This window comes from Enhydra lutris, unplaced genomic scaffold (assembly GCF_002288905.1).
Source record: "Enhydra lutris kenyoni isolate GAN:26980312 unplaced genomic scaffold, ASM228890v2 scaffoldscaffold58, whole genome shotgun sequence".
NCBI lineage: Eukaryota > Metazoa > Chordata > Mammalia > Carnivora > Mustelidae > Enhydra > Enhydra lutris.
The window spans coordinates 104,332-122,439 of record NW_019154142.1 but is presented as its reverse complement, the minus strand read 5'-3'; the positions used below and the strand labels follow the sequence as shown (position 1 = coordinate 122,439).

General features: G+C 48.7%; 2 protein-coding genes across 2 annotated transcripts in view; one reads left to right on the top strand and one right to left on the bottom strand.

The window, feature by feature from the left end:
* LOC111158231 (trafficking protein particle complex 3 like) overlaps positions 1-16,919 on the bottom strand; it is a 67,427-nt gene extending 50,508 nt beyond the window's left edge. The window contains 2 exon segments of the mRNA XM_022520153.1: positions 16,488-16,662; positions 16,755-16,919. Coding sequence (XP_022375861.1) covers positions 16,488-16,662; positions 16,755-16,919 — 340 coding nt within the window.
* A 6-nt stretch (positions 16,920-16,925) lies between these two features.
* The window catches only part of LOC111158230 (NKG2D ligand 1-like), a 2,892-nt gene continuing 1,709 nt past the window's right edge, over positions 16,926-18,108 (top strand). Inside the window, 1 exon segment of the mRNA XM_022520151.1 lies at positions 16,926-17,012. Coding sequence (XP_022375859.1) covers positions 16,926-17,012 — 87 coding nt within the window.

Genomic DNA, 18,108 nt, shown 5'->3' with positions numbered 1-18,108 from the left:
TCCTAGGAAGTTCTGGGCAGTCTCTGTGACGGATTCTATCTCGGGAGTTCGGACTCCTATTGTCCCCGCTCCCATGGAGTTCCCCCATTGGACACAATGGCTGTTCCACGGAGATTCCCCAGGGCAACACTGGACTAGCCAGTGTCTTCAGGGTGTGCCCCCAGGCCATCTGATGTGGCTGAGGGGCCATGAGTCATCCTGAACCCAAACCAAGGTTTTGGCTGTGTTGCCTGACTTGCACACAATTAGCAATGGCTGGTCCCTTCTACATGCATGGGAGAAAACCCAAGAGGAAGGAGAAACAGAGACCAGAGAGGAACTCTGCTTTAAAAAAAAAAAATAGCAGTGGCTGGGTCAGGCCATCACTGCAACCACTGAGCCAGCTTAGTGAGGACCTTGCCCAGGACACTAGCCCCATGACACCGTGAGGGTACAGCGAAGTCAGACAATGCGACAAGAGATTCTCCATCAGGGTACATGATGCAAGGTCTCATTTCACAGAAAACATGACAAAAAAACATGTAAATGACAGAAGAGTAAGTATTTCATCACATTCTGTATGATAGCAGTGGTGGAAAAAGTGAAGGATGGGGTCAGAAAGGGGAGTGGGAGTTCCAAGAAGCAGGCTGGAGTCATCAGGGGGTAGGGGGTGTCTCATGGAGGAAGGGACCAGGAGGCTCGTCATGGATTCCAACAGGGGGCAGTGTCAGGGTGTGTGCTCTGCCTGACCCATGACCCCCCGGGGGCACTGGGGACATTCTAGCTCCAGAGGATCTACAGAAATACCAATTGGCCTGAGCACAGCCTTCCTGGTACCTCTTCTTTCTTCCTGGGTGTGGCTCTTTCTGTGCTTCTGGAGCTGTTGATTCTGTTTTCCTCCGAGCTGCACCATTTTGCACTGTTTCATTGGTGTGGATTCAGGGCTGTTAGTTGACACAAGTTCTTCCTGAAGAGAAGTGAAATAGAAGCCATCCTTGTTTCCTAAGTAGACCTGGATAGGTTCCATAGTCATAGCCCTTTCCCAGGCCCCTGGGCCTTCACGTGCTCTCCACGGCCAAGATTTTAGAAAACATCTTCAATTCTTAACAGGGTGAAAGAATTAGTTCGGTTTTTAAACAATTCAACAACATCGCTCTTTTCATCATCTAAGCAATGACCTGCAAGCATTGAATGAACAAGGTTTGACAGGATGAAGGAGGAATGGGCTTTGCAGTGGGGTTTGGGGCACTGTTGACTCCCTGTTGCCCCCGTGTGGCCACTCTCCAGATAGCATGTGGCCGAATGAGTTCCCGTTTGCAGGATTCAAGGGAGAATAAGACCGAAGGAGGTGGGTCCCTGAATTCCTTAGTTCCTAAAAACCATCCCCTAATTTACAAGCAATATTCTAAATCGAGTATAACTTAACTAGATATTAGGCTCAGGGTCAGGGTCAAGTTACATACATTAACTATGGGCAGCTTTGTGTATGTCAATATTCCCTGCCTAAGGTGTTTTTAAAAAAATACAGTGGGAGGGCACCTGGGTTAAGCCTCTGCCTTCGGCTTAGGTCATGATCTTAGGGTTCTGGGATCAAGCCCCGCATCGGGCTCTCTGCTCGGCAGGGAGCCTCCTTCCTCCTCTCTCTCTCTCTCTGCCTGCCTCTCTGCCTACTTGTGATCTCTCTCTGTCAAATAAATAAATGAAATCTTTAAAAAAAATACAGTGGGAGAGGATATATAGTCAAAAAAAGCACTGAGCACATGACCTGTCCCTGGAAATAGGTCACTACACATAATGACTGTTTCATCTTAGCTGAGGACCAGGAGCTGGTCCTCTAGGGACTTGGCAGGTAGCCTCTGTGGCCAGCTGGCCATCTCCCCACAACAGCCACACCCAGCTCAGCCCATCCTCTGCTCTGCTCAAGGGCAGCAACCAGACGCACCAGGTGTGGATGGGACTCCCTCCTGTCAGGCATGGCTCACTTCTGACAGGCAGAGAAGTGGGCCTGCTCATATGCAAGTGACGTGTTCCCTTGGTTCTTTGTTGTTGACCGCCCCTTTCTTTCCTGCTGGTCCTGAGCCATTAGCTCCTGTGAGAACTTGAGTTTGTAGATTTCTGTGGACATTCTGAAGTGTAGATGTGTGATGTCTCTGTTCCCTGTCCTGGGGTCAGAGATGAAGGTGGGAAAAGTCATCCTACTCTGAAAGCAGCCAAAAGAAATACCGAGTGTGCTCTGTCCCCAGCACCTCAGGTTTGAAAGGCATGGCCCATTACAGACTTCATGTTCTACACAATCAGCTTTAGGGACTCATGGACGCATGTGACATGAAATCGTACTGAAAGAAATCTCATTATTGAATTTTGCCTTGAAGAAGACAGTTTAAGGACACCGCCCCTTGCCTGCGCTGTCATTTCCGGTCTGGCCAATGCCCAGTCACATGGACACGTGTAGCCACCCAAGGGCACAGCTGTGGCTTCCTCCTGGAGCACTGCTGGTTCCCCTACCCCCCTGGTCTGTCCAACCCTGCACACCCCCAGTCCTCCCGAGTATCCACCGTCGAACATAGCTGTGATTGCCCTCCTGGAGTGTTCCCTGTCCTCCTACCCCCACATCTGGTCAACCCTACACACCCTCAGTCCTCTTGAGTGTCCTCTGTTGTGGCAGTTGTCACACAAGGCTATATTTGCTGTCTCTCAGTCTGTCCTTTCTGCTTGGAGTAGATCTCTCTCACAGATGCCTGGCTGGATGATAGGCAGATGAATGGTTTTGGGATCTTTGGTACTGGAACAGCAGACATCCCTCAAAACCCTGAAGGGCAGGGGGAGTCTCTGTCCCTCTGTGTGCCCCCAGCCTCAGTGGAACCAGGTGTCCAGGATAAGGGATTTGGGGAGTCCTCCCAGATGAAGTCTGTTTTGTGAAGGTAGCTTCCTTCTGAGATCACTGTGCAACCAGTGTGTGGCCATTCCTGTGGGACAGAAAGCATGCTACTCTACTGTATTCTCCCTGCACACTGTGGCTACCAAAGGGGAAACACACACTCACCCTCACAACTTCACACTTATGCCTCTATTTCTGAGCATCACTACCATGGAAATGACAGGGAATTCCCATTGGGCTGCAGACCTGTAGACGAGCCATTCAAGGCATCAATAGAGGATGATGGAGATGGGGTTCTGGCTAAAAGGATGGGAGTCCTTGCCTCTGGGGTTGAAGAAATTAGATTGGACCCAGAAGGCGCTATGTTCTACTCAAAGAAGGGACATGATCCTAGGATCTTTGAGACCAGGGATCGGCACAGACTCTTCTCGGAAGTTTTCTGTAAAGATTTTCTGTTAGGTGTTGCTGTCCACATGGTGTCTCTGGTAATGACTCCACTCTTGCATTGTGGCCTGAAAGCAGCCACAGACTGTCCACAACTCATGTTCCAGACACACTGGATTTCAAGAATCCAATTTGGCCCATGGGTGGTAGTTTCAAATGGGGAGGTCCATTTGGCCCATGGGTGGTAGTTTCCCACACCCCAGATCTGCAACATGATGGATGATGGGGGAGAGGGCTCTTCTTTACCAGTGGCAGAGTGGGAAGACACTGGGATCTATCCTGCCAAAACCTGGCCCCTGCACGTGAGAGGAAAAAAAGATGATAGTGCGACTGGCCAACAATGAAGGCCTCAGGAATTCCCTCTCCCCACTCCCCCTGCCCATTTCTCTGTGGGCCTCGAGCTTCCCACAACACGTTTGCCTGTGGCTGAATCCCATGACTGGCTGAGTCAGTCCCCACTGCCTGGCGGGTGTATCTTGTGTGTTCTACACCACACAGATGCTTGTCTTGTTCAGGCCAAGACCATGAGCACATTTGGGGTTCTCCTGAGTTAGCGGAGGATCTAGTGTGTGTGGGCTTCAGGATGAGTCTAATTCAGCCCTCAGCAATGTTATGGAGCACCTGGCTTCCTGGGCCCTCTGTGGCACTGGCATGGGCCTGGCCTAGGCGACTGGTGCAGTTGAGATGGATAAGCCCTTGTCCTGGGTGGTCCACCTCATGATTAGCTCTATAGGCTGAGGCTTAAAGTTCCTCCCTCCTTATTGGCTGGGACCAGGTCACATGCCCATTTATGAGCCAATCCCCGGAGCCAGGAGTGGAGACGTGTAATTTGGCAGTTTGTTAGGACCTCTGTTGTAATGACTTTTCTATTGGCCATGGTGGCAAGATCTTCTGTGATGCTTCTGTTAATAAAACAAATATTAATTTCTGATAGTAAGTGGTTGAAGGTGCTGTCTTAGCACCTAGCACCTCAGTCCCAGGACCTCAGTACTACTGTACTACTCTGCAGAGACAATGGCTGAGAATGAACAAGGTGGATGGAAACTTGTCTGGAGGGCACAAGGGAAGGGTGTGTGTGTGTGTGTGTGTGTGTGTGTGTGTGTGTGTGTGTGTGTGTGTATTGGCCTGAGCACAGCCTTCCTGGTACCTCTTCTTTCTTCCTGGGTGTGGCCTTTCTGTGCTTCTGGAGCTGTTGATTCTGTTTTCCTCCGAGCTGCACCATTTTGCACTGTTTCATTGGTGTGGATTCAGGGCTGTTAGTTGACACAAGTTCTTCCTGAAGAGAAGTGAAATAGAAGCCATCCTTGTTTCCTAAGTAGACCTGGATAGGTTCCATAGTCATAGCCCTTTCCCAGGCCCCTGGGCCTTCACGTGCTCTCCACGGCCAAGATTTTAGAAAACATCTTCAATTCTTAACAGGGTGAAAGAATTAGTTCGGTTTTTAAACAATTCAACAACATCGCTCTTTTCATCATCTAAGCAATGACCTGCAAGCATTGAATGAACAAGGTTTGACAGGATGAAGGAGGAATGGGCTTTGCAGTGGGGTTTGGGGCACTGTTGACTCCCTGTTGCCCCCGTGTGGCCACTCTCCAGATAGCATGTGGCCGAATGAGTTCCCGTTTGCAGGATTCAAGGGAGAATAAGACCGAAGGAGGTGGGTCCCTGAATTCCTTAGTTCCTAAAAACCATCCCCTAATTTACAAGCAATATTCTAAATCGAGTATAACTTAACTAGATATTAGGCTCAGGGTCAGGGTCAAGTTACATACATTAACTATGGGCAGCTTTGTGTATGTCAATATTCCCTGCCTAAGGTGTTTTTAAAAAAATACAGTGGGAGGGCACCTGGGTTAAGCCTCTGCCTTCGGCTTAGGTCATGATCTTAGGGTTCTGGGATCAAGCCCCGCATCGGGCTCTCTGCTCGGCAGGGAGCCTCCTTCCTCCTCTCTCTCTCTCTCTGCCTGCCTCTCTGCCTACTTGTGATCTCTCTCTGTCAAATAAATAAATGAAATCTTTAAAAAAAATACAGTGGGAGAGGATATATAGTCAAAAAAAGCACTGAGCACATGACCTGTCCCTGGAAATAGGTCACTACACATAATGACTGTTTCATCTTAGCTGAGGACCAGGAGCTGGTCCTCTAGGGACTTGGCAGGTAGCCTCTGTGGCCAGCTGGCCATCTCCCCACAACAGCCACACCCAGCTCAGCCCATCCTCTGCTCTGCTCAAGGGCAGCAACCAGACGCACCAGGTGTGGATGGGACTCCCTCCTGTCAGGCATGGCTCACTTCTGACAGGCAGAGAAGTGGGCCTGCTCATATGCAAGTGACGTGTTCCCTTGGTTCTTTGTTGTTGACCGCCCCTTTCTTTCCTGCTGGTCCTGAGCCATTAGCTCCTGTGAGAACTTGAGTTTGTAGATTTCTGTGGACATTCTGAAGTGTAGATGTGTGATGTCTCTGTTCCCTGTCCTGGGGTCAGAGATGAAGGTGGGAAAAGTCATCCTACTCTGAAAGCAGCCAAAAGAAATACCGAGTGTGCTCTGTCCCCAGCACCTCAGGTTTGAAAGGCATGGCCCATTACAGACTTCATGTTCTACACAATCAGCTTTAGGGACTCATGGACGCATGTGACATGAAATCGTACTGAAAGAAATCTCATTATTGAATTTTGCCTTGAAGAAGACAGTTTAAGGACACCGCCCCTTGCCTGCGCTGTCATTTCCGGTCTGGCCAATGCCCAGTCACATGGACACGTGTAGCCACCCAAGGGCACAGCTGTGGCTTCCTCCTGGAGCACTGCTGGTTCCCCTACCCCCCTGGTCTGTCCAACCCTGCACACCCCCAGTCCTCCCGAGTATCCACCGTCGAACATAGCTGTGATTGCCCTCCTGGAGTGTTCCCTGTCCTCCTACCCCCACATCTGGTCAACCCTACACACCCTCAGTCCTCTTGAGTGTCCTCTGTTGTGGCAGTTGTCACACAAGGCTATATTTGCTGTCTCTCAGTCTGTCCTTTCTGCTTGGAGTAGATCTCTCTCACAGATGCCTGGCTGGATGATAGGCAGATGAATGGTTTTGGGATCTTTGGTACTGGAACAGCAGACATCCCTCAAAACCCTGAAGGGCAGGGGGAGTCTCTGTCCCTCTGTGTGCCCCCAGCCTCAGTGGAACCAGGTGTCCAGGATAAGGGATTTGGGGAGTCCTCCCAGATGAAGTCTGTTCTGTGAAGGTAGCTTCCTTCTGAGATCACTGTGCAACCAGTGTGTGGCCATTCCTGTGGGACAGAAAGCATGCTACTCTACTGTATTCTCCCTGCACACTGTGGCTACCAAAGGGGAAACACACACTCACCCTCACAACTTCACACTTATGCCTCTATTTCTGAGCATCACTACCATGGAAATGACAGGGAATTCCCATTGGGCTGCAGACCTGTAGACGAGCCATTCAAGGCATCAATAGAGGATGATGGAGATGGGGTTCTGGCTAAAAGGATGGGAGTCCTTGCCTCTGGGGTTGAAGAAATTAGATTGGACCCAGAAGGCGCTATGTTCTACTCAAAGAAGGGACATGATCCTAGGATCTTTGAGACCAGGGATCGGCACAGACTCTTCTCGGAAGTTTTCTGTAAAGATTTTCTGTTAGGTGTTGCTGTCCACATGGTGTCTCTGGTAATGACTCCACTCTTGCATTGTGGCCTGAAAGCAGCCACAGACTGTCCACAACTCATGTTCCAGACACACTGGATTTCAAGAATCCAATTTGGCCCATGGGTGGTAGTTTCAAATGGGGAGGTCCATTTGGCCCATGGGTGGTAGTTTCCCACACCCCAGATCTGCAACATGATGGATGATGGGGGAGAGGGCTCTTCTTTACCAGTGGCAGAGTGGGAAGACACTGGGATCTATCCTGCCAAAACCTGGCCCCTGCACGTGAGAGGAAAAAAAGATGATAGTGCGACTGGCCAACAATGAAGGCCTCAGGAATTCCCTCTCCCCACTCCCCCTGCCCATTTCTCTGTGGGCCTCGAGCTTCCCACAACACGTTTGCCTGTGGCTGAATCCCATGACTGGCTGAGTCAGTCCCCACTGCCTGGCGGGTGTATCTTGTGTGTTCTACACCACACAGATGCTTGTCTTGTTCAGGCCAAGACCATGAGCACATTTGGGGTTCTCCTGAGTTAGCGGAGGATCTAGTGTGTGTGGGCTTCAGGATGAGTCTAATTCAGCCCTCAGCAATGTTATGGAGCACCTGGCTTCCTGGGCCCTCTGTGGCACTGGCATGGGCCTGGCCTAGGCGACTGGTGCAGTTGAGATGGATAAGCCCTTGTCCTGGGTGGTCCACCTCATGATTAGCTCTATAGGCTGAGGCTTAAAGTTCCTCCCTCCTTATTGGCTGGGACCAGGTCACATGCCCATTTATGAGCCAATCCCCGGAGCCAGGAGTGGAGACGTGTAATTTGGCAGTTTGTTAGGACCTCTGTTGTAATGACTTTTCTATTGGCCATGGTGGCAAGATCTTCTGTGATGCTTCTGTTAATAAAACAAATATTAATTTCTGATAGTAAGTGGTTGAAGGTGCTGTCTTAGCACCTAGCACCTCAGTCCCAGGACCTCAGTACTACTGTACTACTCTGCAGAGACAATGGCTGAGAATGAACAAGGTGGATGGAAACTTGTCTGGAGGGCACAAGGGAAGGGTGTGTGTGTGTGTGTGTGTGTGTGTGTGTGTGTGTGTGTGTGTGTGTGTAAGGGGGCTGGGGATAATAGCTCTGGCCAAGCTGTAGCTCCAGCTTATCTAGGTTCAAGAGTCATGGTGTTTCAGCATCCATCATTTTGTAAATGGAGAATATACCTTTTGTGTGAAGTATGGGAAGACTTGTTCCAAGCATTCTGTAGGTCGTACGGAAGTCATGGAGAGCAGCAACCTCCATCTACTAGAATAGGCGTGAGAGGTTGAGTGCTCTCAAGAAGGTGTCTGGCTTTCACAGGGCTCCCTATGTGCCTGCACACAAGACTGATGAGGACAGTCACAGTTTTGTTCTGAGGATGGAGTCTTGGAAGAATGCAGTGTCCCTTGTGATCCTGGAGTCCACTGTAGAGCTACTGCGTGGGAGTGGTGGTGATCTCAGCATCTGCTTCATGAGATGTCTGTCTTCTGTTGAGTTCTGGGTGTAGTTTCTGTGACTGTGTCCTCATGGCTGGGATTTCCAAGGGGTGGGATTTTTTGGCTTCACTGTAAGAGTTGGTCCACTGGGAGTGGGCAAGTCCTGTTCTGCTCCTGAGAAGTGTGTCTCTAGCGGTTGGAGTGTGTATTACAAGCCTAGAGGCCAATGGTGAGGTGGTTACGGTGGTCAGCAGGCTATTGTTATTGATGATTTTTATGGGTGAATTCCATAGGATGAGATGTTAGATCTTATGGTTAGGGATCCTCATGAAGTGCCCATCAAGGGTGTTTTTTTCTGAGCTTTATATTCAATATCTTTTTATTGCTTCTAATAGCCCACCTTGTACTTGATATTCCAATGAGCAGTGCATTACAACACTGCCTGCATTTTACTCTTGTGTTGATGAGGATTCGAGAAAGGAAAATATTGTCAGTGCTTCCGCAAATTGTACATTGGAACAGCCAAATAATAAAATTTTATTTTTGACACAAAGTAGGATGTATCCTGCCATGATTCTTAGTTTAAAGTAGGGGAGGGGGCCCTCTTTAAATATTGGTAATGAGTACCATAGGCCTTTCTAGGGAACATTAGATTCTATTGGAGACTTGGTTTTTGTGGAAGAATCAGGAGTCGACCAATTATTTGTCACCTGTTTCATTTTCCATGAACAGTTCCACAATATTTGGGTTCACACCTCTACCATCGTGAAATCATCCCAACTTTGGCAACCGCTTGCCCTTGTCTGCCAAGGGTATGCTTGAGCCAAGACAAAAGTGAATTCTCAGTGACTGGGAGGCCCTAGAATCAGGATGCTGTTGGTGGGGAGTTACTGAGATCTTAAATTCTAAACGAGCTCCTGACACCCAGATGAAATGCATTTCAGATTTAGAAAGTTCAGATAGAAATTTTGTGTGCACGATGACAATTGAAGAAAATGTGTCATCTCTAAACCTAACCTTAACCTCTAAAAGTGAAACCAAACCTGACCTTAAAGCCCAAACTGGAACCCCTAATCCCAAATCTGAAATTGAACCCGAAGCCTAAACTCTGAACTTGAGCCCTGGATCCAAGCCCTGAACCATGAACCCAAACCCTAAACCAGAACTCTGAGCCATGAACCCTGAACCCAAATCCCAGGATGAACCTAAACCCCAAATTTGACCTTGAACTTTATCCCAGAAGCCCTGAGTCTTAAACCCTAAATCATAAACCTAAAGCCCTAAACTCTAACTGTTCCCTTGCCCCTCACTCTAAATCTTCACCCTGACGCTATCCCCAAAGCCTGATCTAGAACTCTGGCTCAAACCTGAACCTCAACCCAGTTGAAATCCTTCACCACACTTTGTTTATTCATTCACCACTGATGGATATTTGCAGTTTCTACCTTTTGATTCTTGTGGACACTGAGTAGGGGGCTAGGGTGAGGGTCTTAAATTGGGGTCAGGGCTAGGATTGAGAGCAAGTTCAGGTCAGAACTTGCTGGGTCTGCGTCAGGGCCAGGGTCATGTTCGGTGCCACCGTTTGGGTCAGGGACTGTTGTCATTCCATATTTTTTCCCAATTCATTTTTCCTTAGCTATTTTTGGAGAATTTGGGGGATATTGGGCTCCATGCAGCTTGAATTTCCAAAATGAAATGGCTCCACCTGGACCCCGGGAGGGAGCAGGTGCTTCTGTTGAAGGGCGAGCTCCCCTAGTACTGCACTGCTCCTCACTGCCTGCAGAGGGCACAGGACCCCAGCTCCCGCCCTAAGCCTGGCCTGTGCAGCTGCAGTTGGGACAGGAGTCGGGCCTCCTCAGGACCCGCTGTGGAGACTTCTGGAGGACGTGGGCTGCTCCCTTGCTGACAGGACAAGCTGGCGAGGATATGGGTCCACATCCACACTGACGGACAGGACCCACTGTGGAGGCTGGGGCCATGTCCACACTGACAGCAGTCTCGCCCCCGCAGGACTGGCCGCTGGAGAAGGTGAGGAGAGCCCGCCTGAGCGGGGACTGGTGAGGGGGTGTGTGGTCTCAGGACCCCAAAGAGGAAGGGTGCGCTGTGTAGACACTGGGGCTTCTGTGGTTTTGTGTGTGGTGACGTGGCCTCCCCTCTGTGCTGTTTGTGGGGCTATGGGGTCCCGCCTTTCTGGGCTTGGATGTGCGCCCCGGGCCGCGTCTGTGTTTGTGTGCAGATTCAGTTCCTGAGGCTCCTGAGACAGTCTGTAGTCAGAGAGCTGCCACCCGCCTTGGTGCTCGTGTTCCCCCTGCCTCGTCCCCGCAAGGTCCTTCCCATGTCCACACCAACATCAGGGTTGGTCCAGAGTCTGGAAGTTCCAGAGCGACAGCGCAGACTGTGTAGATGGCTTTGGGGAGAGTAGGTATTTTCCCAGTGTCGCTTCTTCCCTGAGCACGGGGTGTCTTCCCGTCTCCTTGTGTCTCCCTCCCTGTGTGTCATCAGTGTCCCATGGCTGTCAGAGGACAGGTCTGTCACCTCCTTGGTTCAGGGGACTCCTAGGTATCTTGTTCTTTTGGATGCAGTAGTAAATGAGGTTGTTCTCCATAGTCTCTTTCTGATGGTTCCTTTGGAGCATGTAGAAATGCAATTGACTTGTGTATATTGGTTTTGTTCCTTGCAAGTTTCTCGAATTTATTAGTTCTGTTTGCCTTAAACTCAAACTTCCAGTTATTTGGCCAGTAGAATGGGTTTATTTGGGAATAGCAGAGAATGGCAACCTGGGATGAGCAATCTACAGGCATATCATAGGCAAGTGCAAGAAACAAAGGAGAGGAACATTATTTCATGGAGAAGGAGGAAGAAGTTGGGAGGGTTGCTTGGAAGGAAAGTCCACTGGAGCAAGGCAGGGTTTCGGGGCGATGGAGGATTCTCACTGGCTGAGCTGTGGGGATGGTGGATTTCTTGTAGGAGATGAACCCCCCAGCTTCCCCTGTGGGGCCTGGAATGGATGAGTCTCTCTCATGGGGGATTGTAATGTGGGGGTCTGTAATGGGCACTGAGCGCCAGGCACCCCCTTCCAGCCTCCCCTTCTGGGCGTCCCCAGTCCACTTTCCAGAGGCTTCCCTTCATGCTTTCTTACAGTTCTAACCAGGTTGTGGTGGAGCATCATGGAGAATTGGAATTCCAAATCCCACTGCTTCTACTATACCCAAGACATGGCGGCACCCAATTAATCCTCCCACGAGTCTCTTGCTAACATGTGGCCTCCTCCAAGGGAAAGTGGCCTCTCCACGGTGGGTAAACTGGATCCAGGAGGGCTTGGCCTCCGTCCTGAATCCTGCTTCTGTCCTCTCTGCTTCTGTGACGTGGTGCTAATGTGGATGTTTGAAAGAGTCATTTACTCTGCGGTGACTTCAGATCTGCAGTAACTTGTCACAGCAGCACAAATATGCTTTATTTCCACACTCAGACTCCCCAGCTGTTGTTTCTTTACCACGTTTGCCACTTGACACAGCCTACTTTGGTGCATTTTATCCCAAACAGGGACAGTGTCCCGTGGAACCACCACGTAACCCCAAGTGAGGAAATCATGATGGTTCCCACATTTGAACCCAGACCACGGGCCCACTTCAGCTGTCACCACCTGCCTGATGGTCTGAAATGTCTTCTCCATTTGGATCCAGTTTTCTTCTGAAACTTTTTCCAGGACTTTCCTTATTTGGGTAACCCTGATGGACTTAATTAAGGAGCACAGATGGCTCCCATCTGAGTGGTATTTCTATATGACTTAAGTCACTGGGGCTGTTTTCAGTGTCCATCCACATTGTGACATGCATTGGTCCTTCATTCATTTTTTCATGGTGACTGAACATAAGAACATTGACCCCTTAAAACATTTCAGGTGCACAATTCTCTGGCCTTCACTGAGTTCCCACGGTCGTATATCATTCTCCAGAATTTTCTCATTCTCCATGAGGGAGCCTGTACGCATGAAACAACTCCCCATTGTCCTTTCCCCTCGGTCCCCTGCAGCCACATCCAGCTTTGGGCCCCAGACACCTCATCCAAGTGGGATCATACAGTATCTGTCCTTCCGTGACTGGCTGATTTCACTCAGTGTAATGACTTCCACGTTCAACCTGTGTTGTAGCCTATGTCAGAACTCCCTTCGTTTTTAAGGCTGAATCTTGTTCCATGGTGTATAAACCACATTTTGTTTATCTACTCATCTGTCAGTGGACACTTGGGCAGCTTCCACCTTTTGGCCGTTGTGAGAAATGCTGCTCTGAATATGGGTAGTTCTACTTTCACTATTGGGGGGCATATAGGCTGCAGTGGAATTCTGTGTTTAATATTTTAAAGATTTTATTTGTTTATTTGACAGACAGAGATCACAAATAGGCAGAGAGAGAGAGAGAGAGGAGGAAGGAGGATCCCCGCTGAGCAGAGAGCCGGATGCGGGGCTCGATTCCAGGACCCTGGGATCATGACCTGAGCTGCAGACAGAGGCTTTAACCCACTGAGCCACCCAGGCGCCCCTGTGTTTAATATTTTAAGGAACCACCATATTTTCCCCCCACAAATGAACCATTTTACTTCATTCCTTCATAGGCAGAACAAGATAACCATTTACGGGTCTACCTCATTTTGTTTATCCTTTTCCCCATGGAAGGACATTTGCATATGTCATTTGCAAAAGGACATCATTTTCCTCATGGATGGACATTTCTGGTTTTTGCCTGTTGTGAACACGGCTGCTATGAATATTCCTGTACATTTTTGTTTGTTTGTTTGAACCAGTGTTGTCAATTTGGGGGGTATATATCTAGGAGTACAATTGTTAAACCCTATGGTAATTCTGCTTGGATCTATTTGAGTAAATGTCAAACTATTTTATATGTAGACTTCACCATTTTTCACAAGCAATGTTTAAGGGTTTCAGTTTCTCAACATCCTTTCGTTATTTCTTGTTTTCTTGATCATAGTGATTTTACTTGTGCAAAAGGACATCTAACTGGTTTAAATCTTCATTTCCATAAAGACTAATGATGTTTAACTCTATTCATGTGTTTTTCACCATTTGTATGATTTCTCTGGAGAAGGGTCTATCCAAGTCCTTTGTCCTTTTTAAAAATGGGGTTGTCTTTTTGTTGAGTTGTAAAAGCTCTTCACATATTCTGGGCAACAGACTCTTATTAGATAAATAATGTACAAATATTTCCTTCCATTCTGGGGGATGTCTTTTCACTTTCTGAATAGAATCTTCTGATGTACAAATATTTTAAAATTTTTTACATTTCTTTTTTAAGATTGAGTGAGAGAGAGTAAGCAAGTGGATAGGGGCAGAGGGAGAAGGAGAGAGAATCTCAAGCAGGCCCCACACTGAGTGGGGCTCAATCTCATGACCTTGAGATCATGATCTGAGCCAAAGTTAAGAGTCAGATGGTTAACCAACTGAGCCACCCAGGCACCCAGGACAGATTTTTAATTTTGAGGATATTTATCTGTTTTTTTTTTTTTTTTTCTCTCTCCCTTCTTATGCTTTGGTGTCAGATCTAAAAGCATCGCTAAATCCAAGGTTATAAAAGTTTATACCCATTTGTTTCTTCTAGGGTTTATAATTTTACCTCTTACATTTAAGGCTTTAACTTATTTTGAGTTAATGTGTATATGTGGTGTGAGGAAAGGGTCCAGTTCCATTCCTCCGTACATGGATAGCTGATTGTCTAGCACCCTTTGCTGAAAAGACCATTCTGTTTCCCCAGTGTAATGTCCACCGTTGTCAAAATTCAGTGGACCATAAATGAAGGCTTTTATTTCTGGGCTCTCAGTTAAATCCCACTGATCTGTATGCATACTTTTAAAAAGAAATTTATTTAAAAATTTTTTGTAAATTTAAAAATCAATTAACATATAATATATTATTTCTTTCAGGTTGTATGCATGCCTTTATGACAGTATCATAATGTTTTATTTACTGTTGCTCTGTATTAAGATTTGAACTTTGGAAGTATGACCTTTCACCTTTGATTTTCTTTTTCAAGATGGTTTTGGCTATCTTGTGGTCCCTTAAAATTCCATATGACTGTTAAGATCAGCTTGTGCATTTCTTCCCAAAGGCCTTTGTGAAATTTCTTGGGAACATACTGAATTTCCACATTGCTTTGTTACTGTTGCCATCTTATCAATAGTATGTCTTTTCATCACCATGGGGTATCCTCAGATTTATTTAGGTTTCCCTTACTTTCTGTCAGCAATGTTTTGTAATTTTTGGTGTATAAGATATATACCTTGATTACATCTATTTCTAAGTATTTTGTCCATGTTGATATTCCCTAAAGTGGAATTGTTTTTTTAAATGCCTTTTTGGATGATTCATTGCTAGTGTATACAGATAAAGAGAGATTTTTGTGTATTGATATTTTATCCTGTAACTTTGCAGAATTAGGGAACTGGTTGTGGTCATTTTTTGTTGATCCTTCAGGAAGTTCTTTATGTAAGATGATGTCATCTCTGGTCTCTGAACAGACCTAGTTCTACTGTTTCCTTTCACATGTGGGTTCCTTATTTCTTGCCTCATTGTTCTGGGTAGAACTTTCAGTAATACTGAGCAAGGAGTGAAAGCCAGCATGAAGGACTTGTTTGTGATCTCAGAGTAGAGCTGTCAGTCCTCAAAATTGAACACAGTGTTTGATTGGAGTTAGGGTGGGGTTAGGGTTAGGGCTTATTTAACCTGCTGGGTTAGGGTCTCCCTGCCTTCCACTGTACAGAGCCCATTCTTCTCCGGTAATCAGCAGAGTGATCTTTTCAGCACAAAACCTTTGAATCTCTCTGGGATCTGCTCCCCAGCTGCCTGTCCTCTCCAGCCTTTTCTCTCCCACCATATCCCCCCAACCCCCCTTGGGGCTTCCAGGTGTGTGGTTGTTCCACACGTGCCTCAGGCCTCACTCCAGGCCTTTACGTTCTCTCTGCCCTCTGCCAGGAGCACTCTTCTCTCCCTGCGCTTCATGTCTGGCTTGTTGCCCTGTTGGCTAGACCTGGACTTGCCCCTCAGTGAGCTGACTCATGTCTGTCAGTTGGGTGTGGCCTTGTCACCTATTTAAATGTAGTGCCCACTTTCCCTGTGTGAGCAATTTACTAAGCTGCCAGGTATGGGGCAGGCACTGGGAAGTAGCCTTAGTGCCTGTGTGAAAAAATCAGTCTCAGGGCGCCTGGGTAGCTCAGTCATTAAGCATCTGCCTTCAGCTCTGGTCGTGATCCCGGGGTCCTGGGATTGAACGCCGCCATGTTGGGCTTCCTGCTCAGCGGGGAGCATGATTCTCCCTCTCCCATTGCCCCTGCTTGTGTTCCCTCTCTACCTGTCTCTTTCTCTGTCAAACAAATAAATAGAACCTTAACAAAAATCCATCTCAGAGGGCTCACCACCCTTGCTGACAATGGGGGAGCTGCTGTCCCCACAGGTAGTCCCCTCAGAGAGACAAGACTTCCAACTTCTTGGGGCCCGGGAGATGTAGACCTGAAGCTGGAAGCTTCCACTCTTGGATTCTTGGCTGAGGCCTAAGCAAGCCCCCTCTTCTTCCAGCAGTCCTCTTTCCCCTTCCCTGCCCACAGGCTGGACCTGATTCCTGATCTGGGGGAGTTTGAGGCTGATCACTCCTAGGAATAGCAGCAGTTGACTGATGGGCCTTGTCAGCTAGAGGCCCAGTAACCTTCAAGGGAGGACCCTATGGGGGTGGAGACAGCTCTGTGGGGGGCTGCGACAGCCCCCTCAAAGCAAAGTGGGACAGGAGGCCAGCCCTGCTGATTCTAGCCAGTCTGTAGGCCATAGAAAGGAGGGGTGTGCCCGAAGGTGCTCCACTCCTGGCAGGTGGGGACAGAACCTGCAGGGGGTCGGCCAGGGAAGGGCACCTGCAGGGTTTGCCTGGGAACTCGGCACAGGGGGAGCATTCCTGGCTCCAGCGTGCTGACTGCAGGGCTGGCTTCCCGCCTCTGAAGACTCAGGCTCCCTTTGTATGATGGGGTGCTGATGGCCCCCATCTCTGGGAGCAGAAGGTAGGGAGGCCCCACAAGCAGACTTACTCAGGATAGGCTGGGAGAGTGGCTGTAGCTTAAAGCAGCCCAGGGCCTGCCCCTTGAGGAAGGTGCACACGTCTATGGCCCCCAGCTCTGGGTTCCTGCCGCCAGCCTCTGACACTGACCCTCCTCCCGCCTTGTCCCTCATCCCTGTAGATAGGTGGTCCTCCTGGAGCTGTCCCTGCAGAGGGCAGAGAAGCCCATCATGGTGGGACACAGGTTCACCTACTAGGTCGTCACCAACCAGCAGGCTGCCAGGCCTGGGTGCCTTGCTGGGAAGGCTGGAGGGTGGTGGTTCTCGAGGTCCCTGGCGCCCCACACTGGCAGGATGTGTCCATGCAGCACATGGCTAAGGTCAGCTGCTTCTGAGAGCAGCGCTTCCTCCGTGAGGTGGACGACCTGGCGTGTGCAGATGTGGACAGAAAGTTCTGTGACCATGTGGGCATGGAGATCCTGTCCTCCCTCTTTGGCACCTTGCACCCCAGTTTCTACTGGGTGTCCCATGAAGACTTCAGCTACCAGCGCTGGCCAGTCGTTGTTTACAATGTGGCTATTTAGTTCTCAAAGCCCAGAACTAACATGAGTGTTTCCGGTGACTGAAGGGGATGGGATACTTTATTATCTATCATACTTACCGTAAGTCTAGCATTATGTGGCTGATTTTATGCAATTTATAGGATAGGAAGATGATCGCGAGTGAAAGTGATGTACTCTCGCTCCAACACTCACTTTGTCTCAGAGCTAAAGTGTGGTCACTGAAAAAAAAAATCACTCATTTTTTTTCCTCCTCTGCAAACCTGAAGGTAGCACTGCTTGGAAATAGGATTCTCTGTGGAATTTACGGGTTGCTAAGTGGTTCCATAGCTGGAGGAATAGCATTCCTCTGCTTTTACTTCCAGAGTCTGAGAACGTGCGTTAAAAGTGGGTATTAGGGAGGGCACGTATTGCATGGAGCACTGGGTGTGGTGCAAAAAACAATGAATTCTGTTATGCTGAAAAAAAAAAAAAAAAAAAGTTGGCCACAGGCCCATATGCTTCTCCTACCCTCGCAAAGATACAGGACTTGAAGCTACGTGCCTGCAGAAAGAAGGGAGGATTGCCTATAAATTATCTCACCAAACTTGATTCTTACAAAAGATGGCGATAGGGCTGCCTGGGTGGCTCAGTGGGTTAAAAGCCTCTGCCTTCAGGTCATGATCTCTGGGTCCTGGGATCGAGTCCCGTATCGGGCTCTCTGCTGGGCGGGGAGCCTGCTTCCTCCTCTCTCTCTCTACTTGTGATCTCTCTCTGTCAAATAAATAAAAAATCTTAAAAAAAAAAAAAAAAAGATGGCGGTAAAATTCACCAAGTGCCCAAAAAGAATCCAGTTAACTTGTCACACCCATAGGGCCATGTGTCTCTGTCTAGTGGTTTTCAAGGGCAGAAAATCTTCCTTGCTGGGTGGGCAGGTCCGAGCCCCGCCCGTCCGCGCCCCGCCCACTCGGAGATGCGAACCCCGGCGGCTGCAGTGGCCCCAGCAGGTTTCAGTCCGTCGCTGCCTCCAGCTGGCAGCGTCGCTCCGCGAGTCCGCTCAGGCGGCAGCTCCGCCTGGGGCTCGATCCTCGGCCGCTTCCTCTGCCTCTCCCGG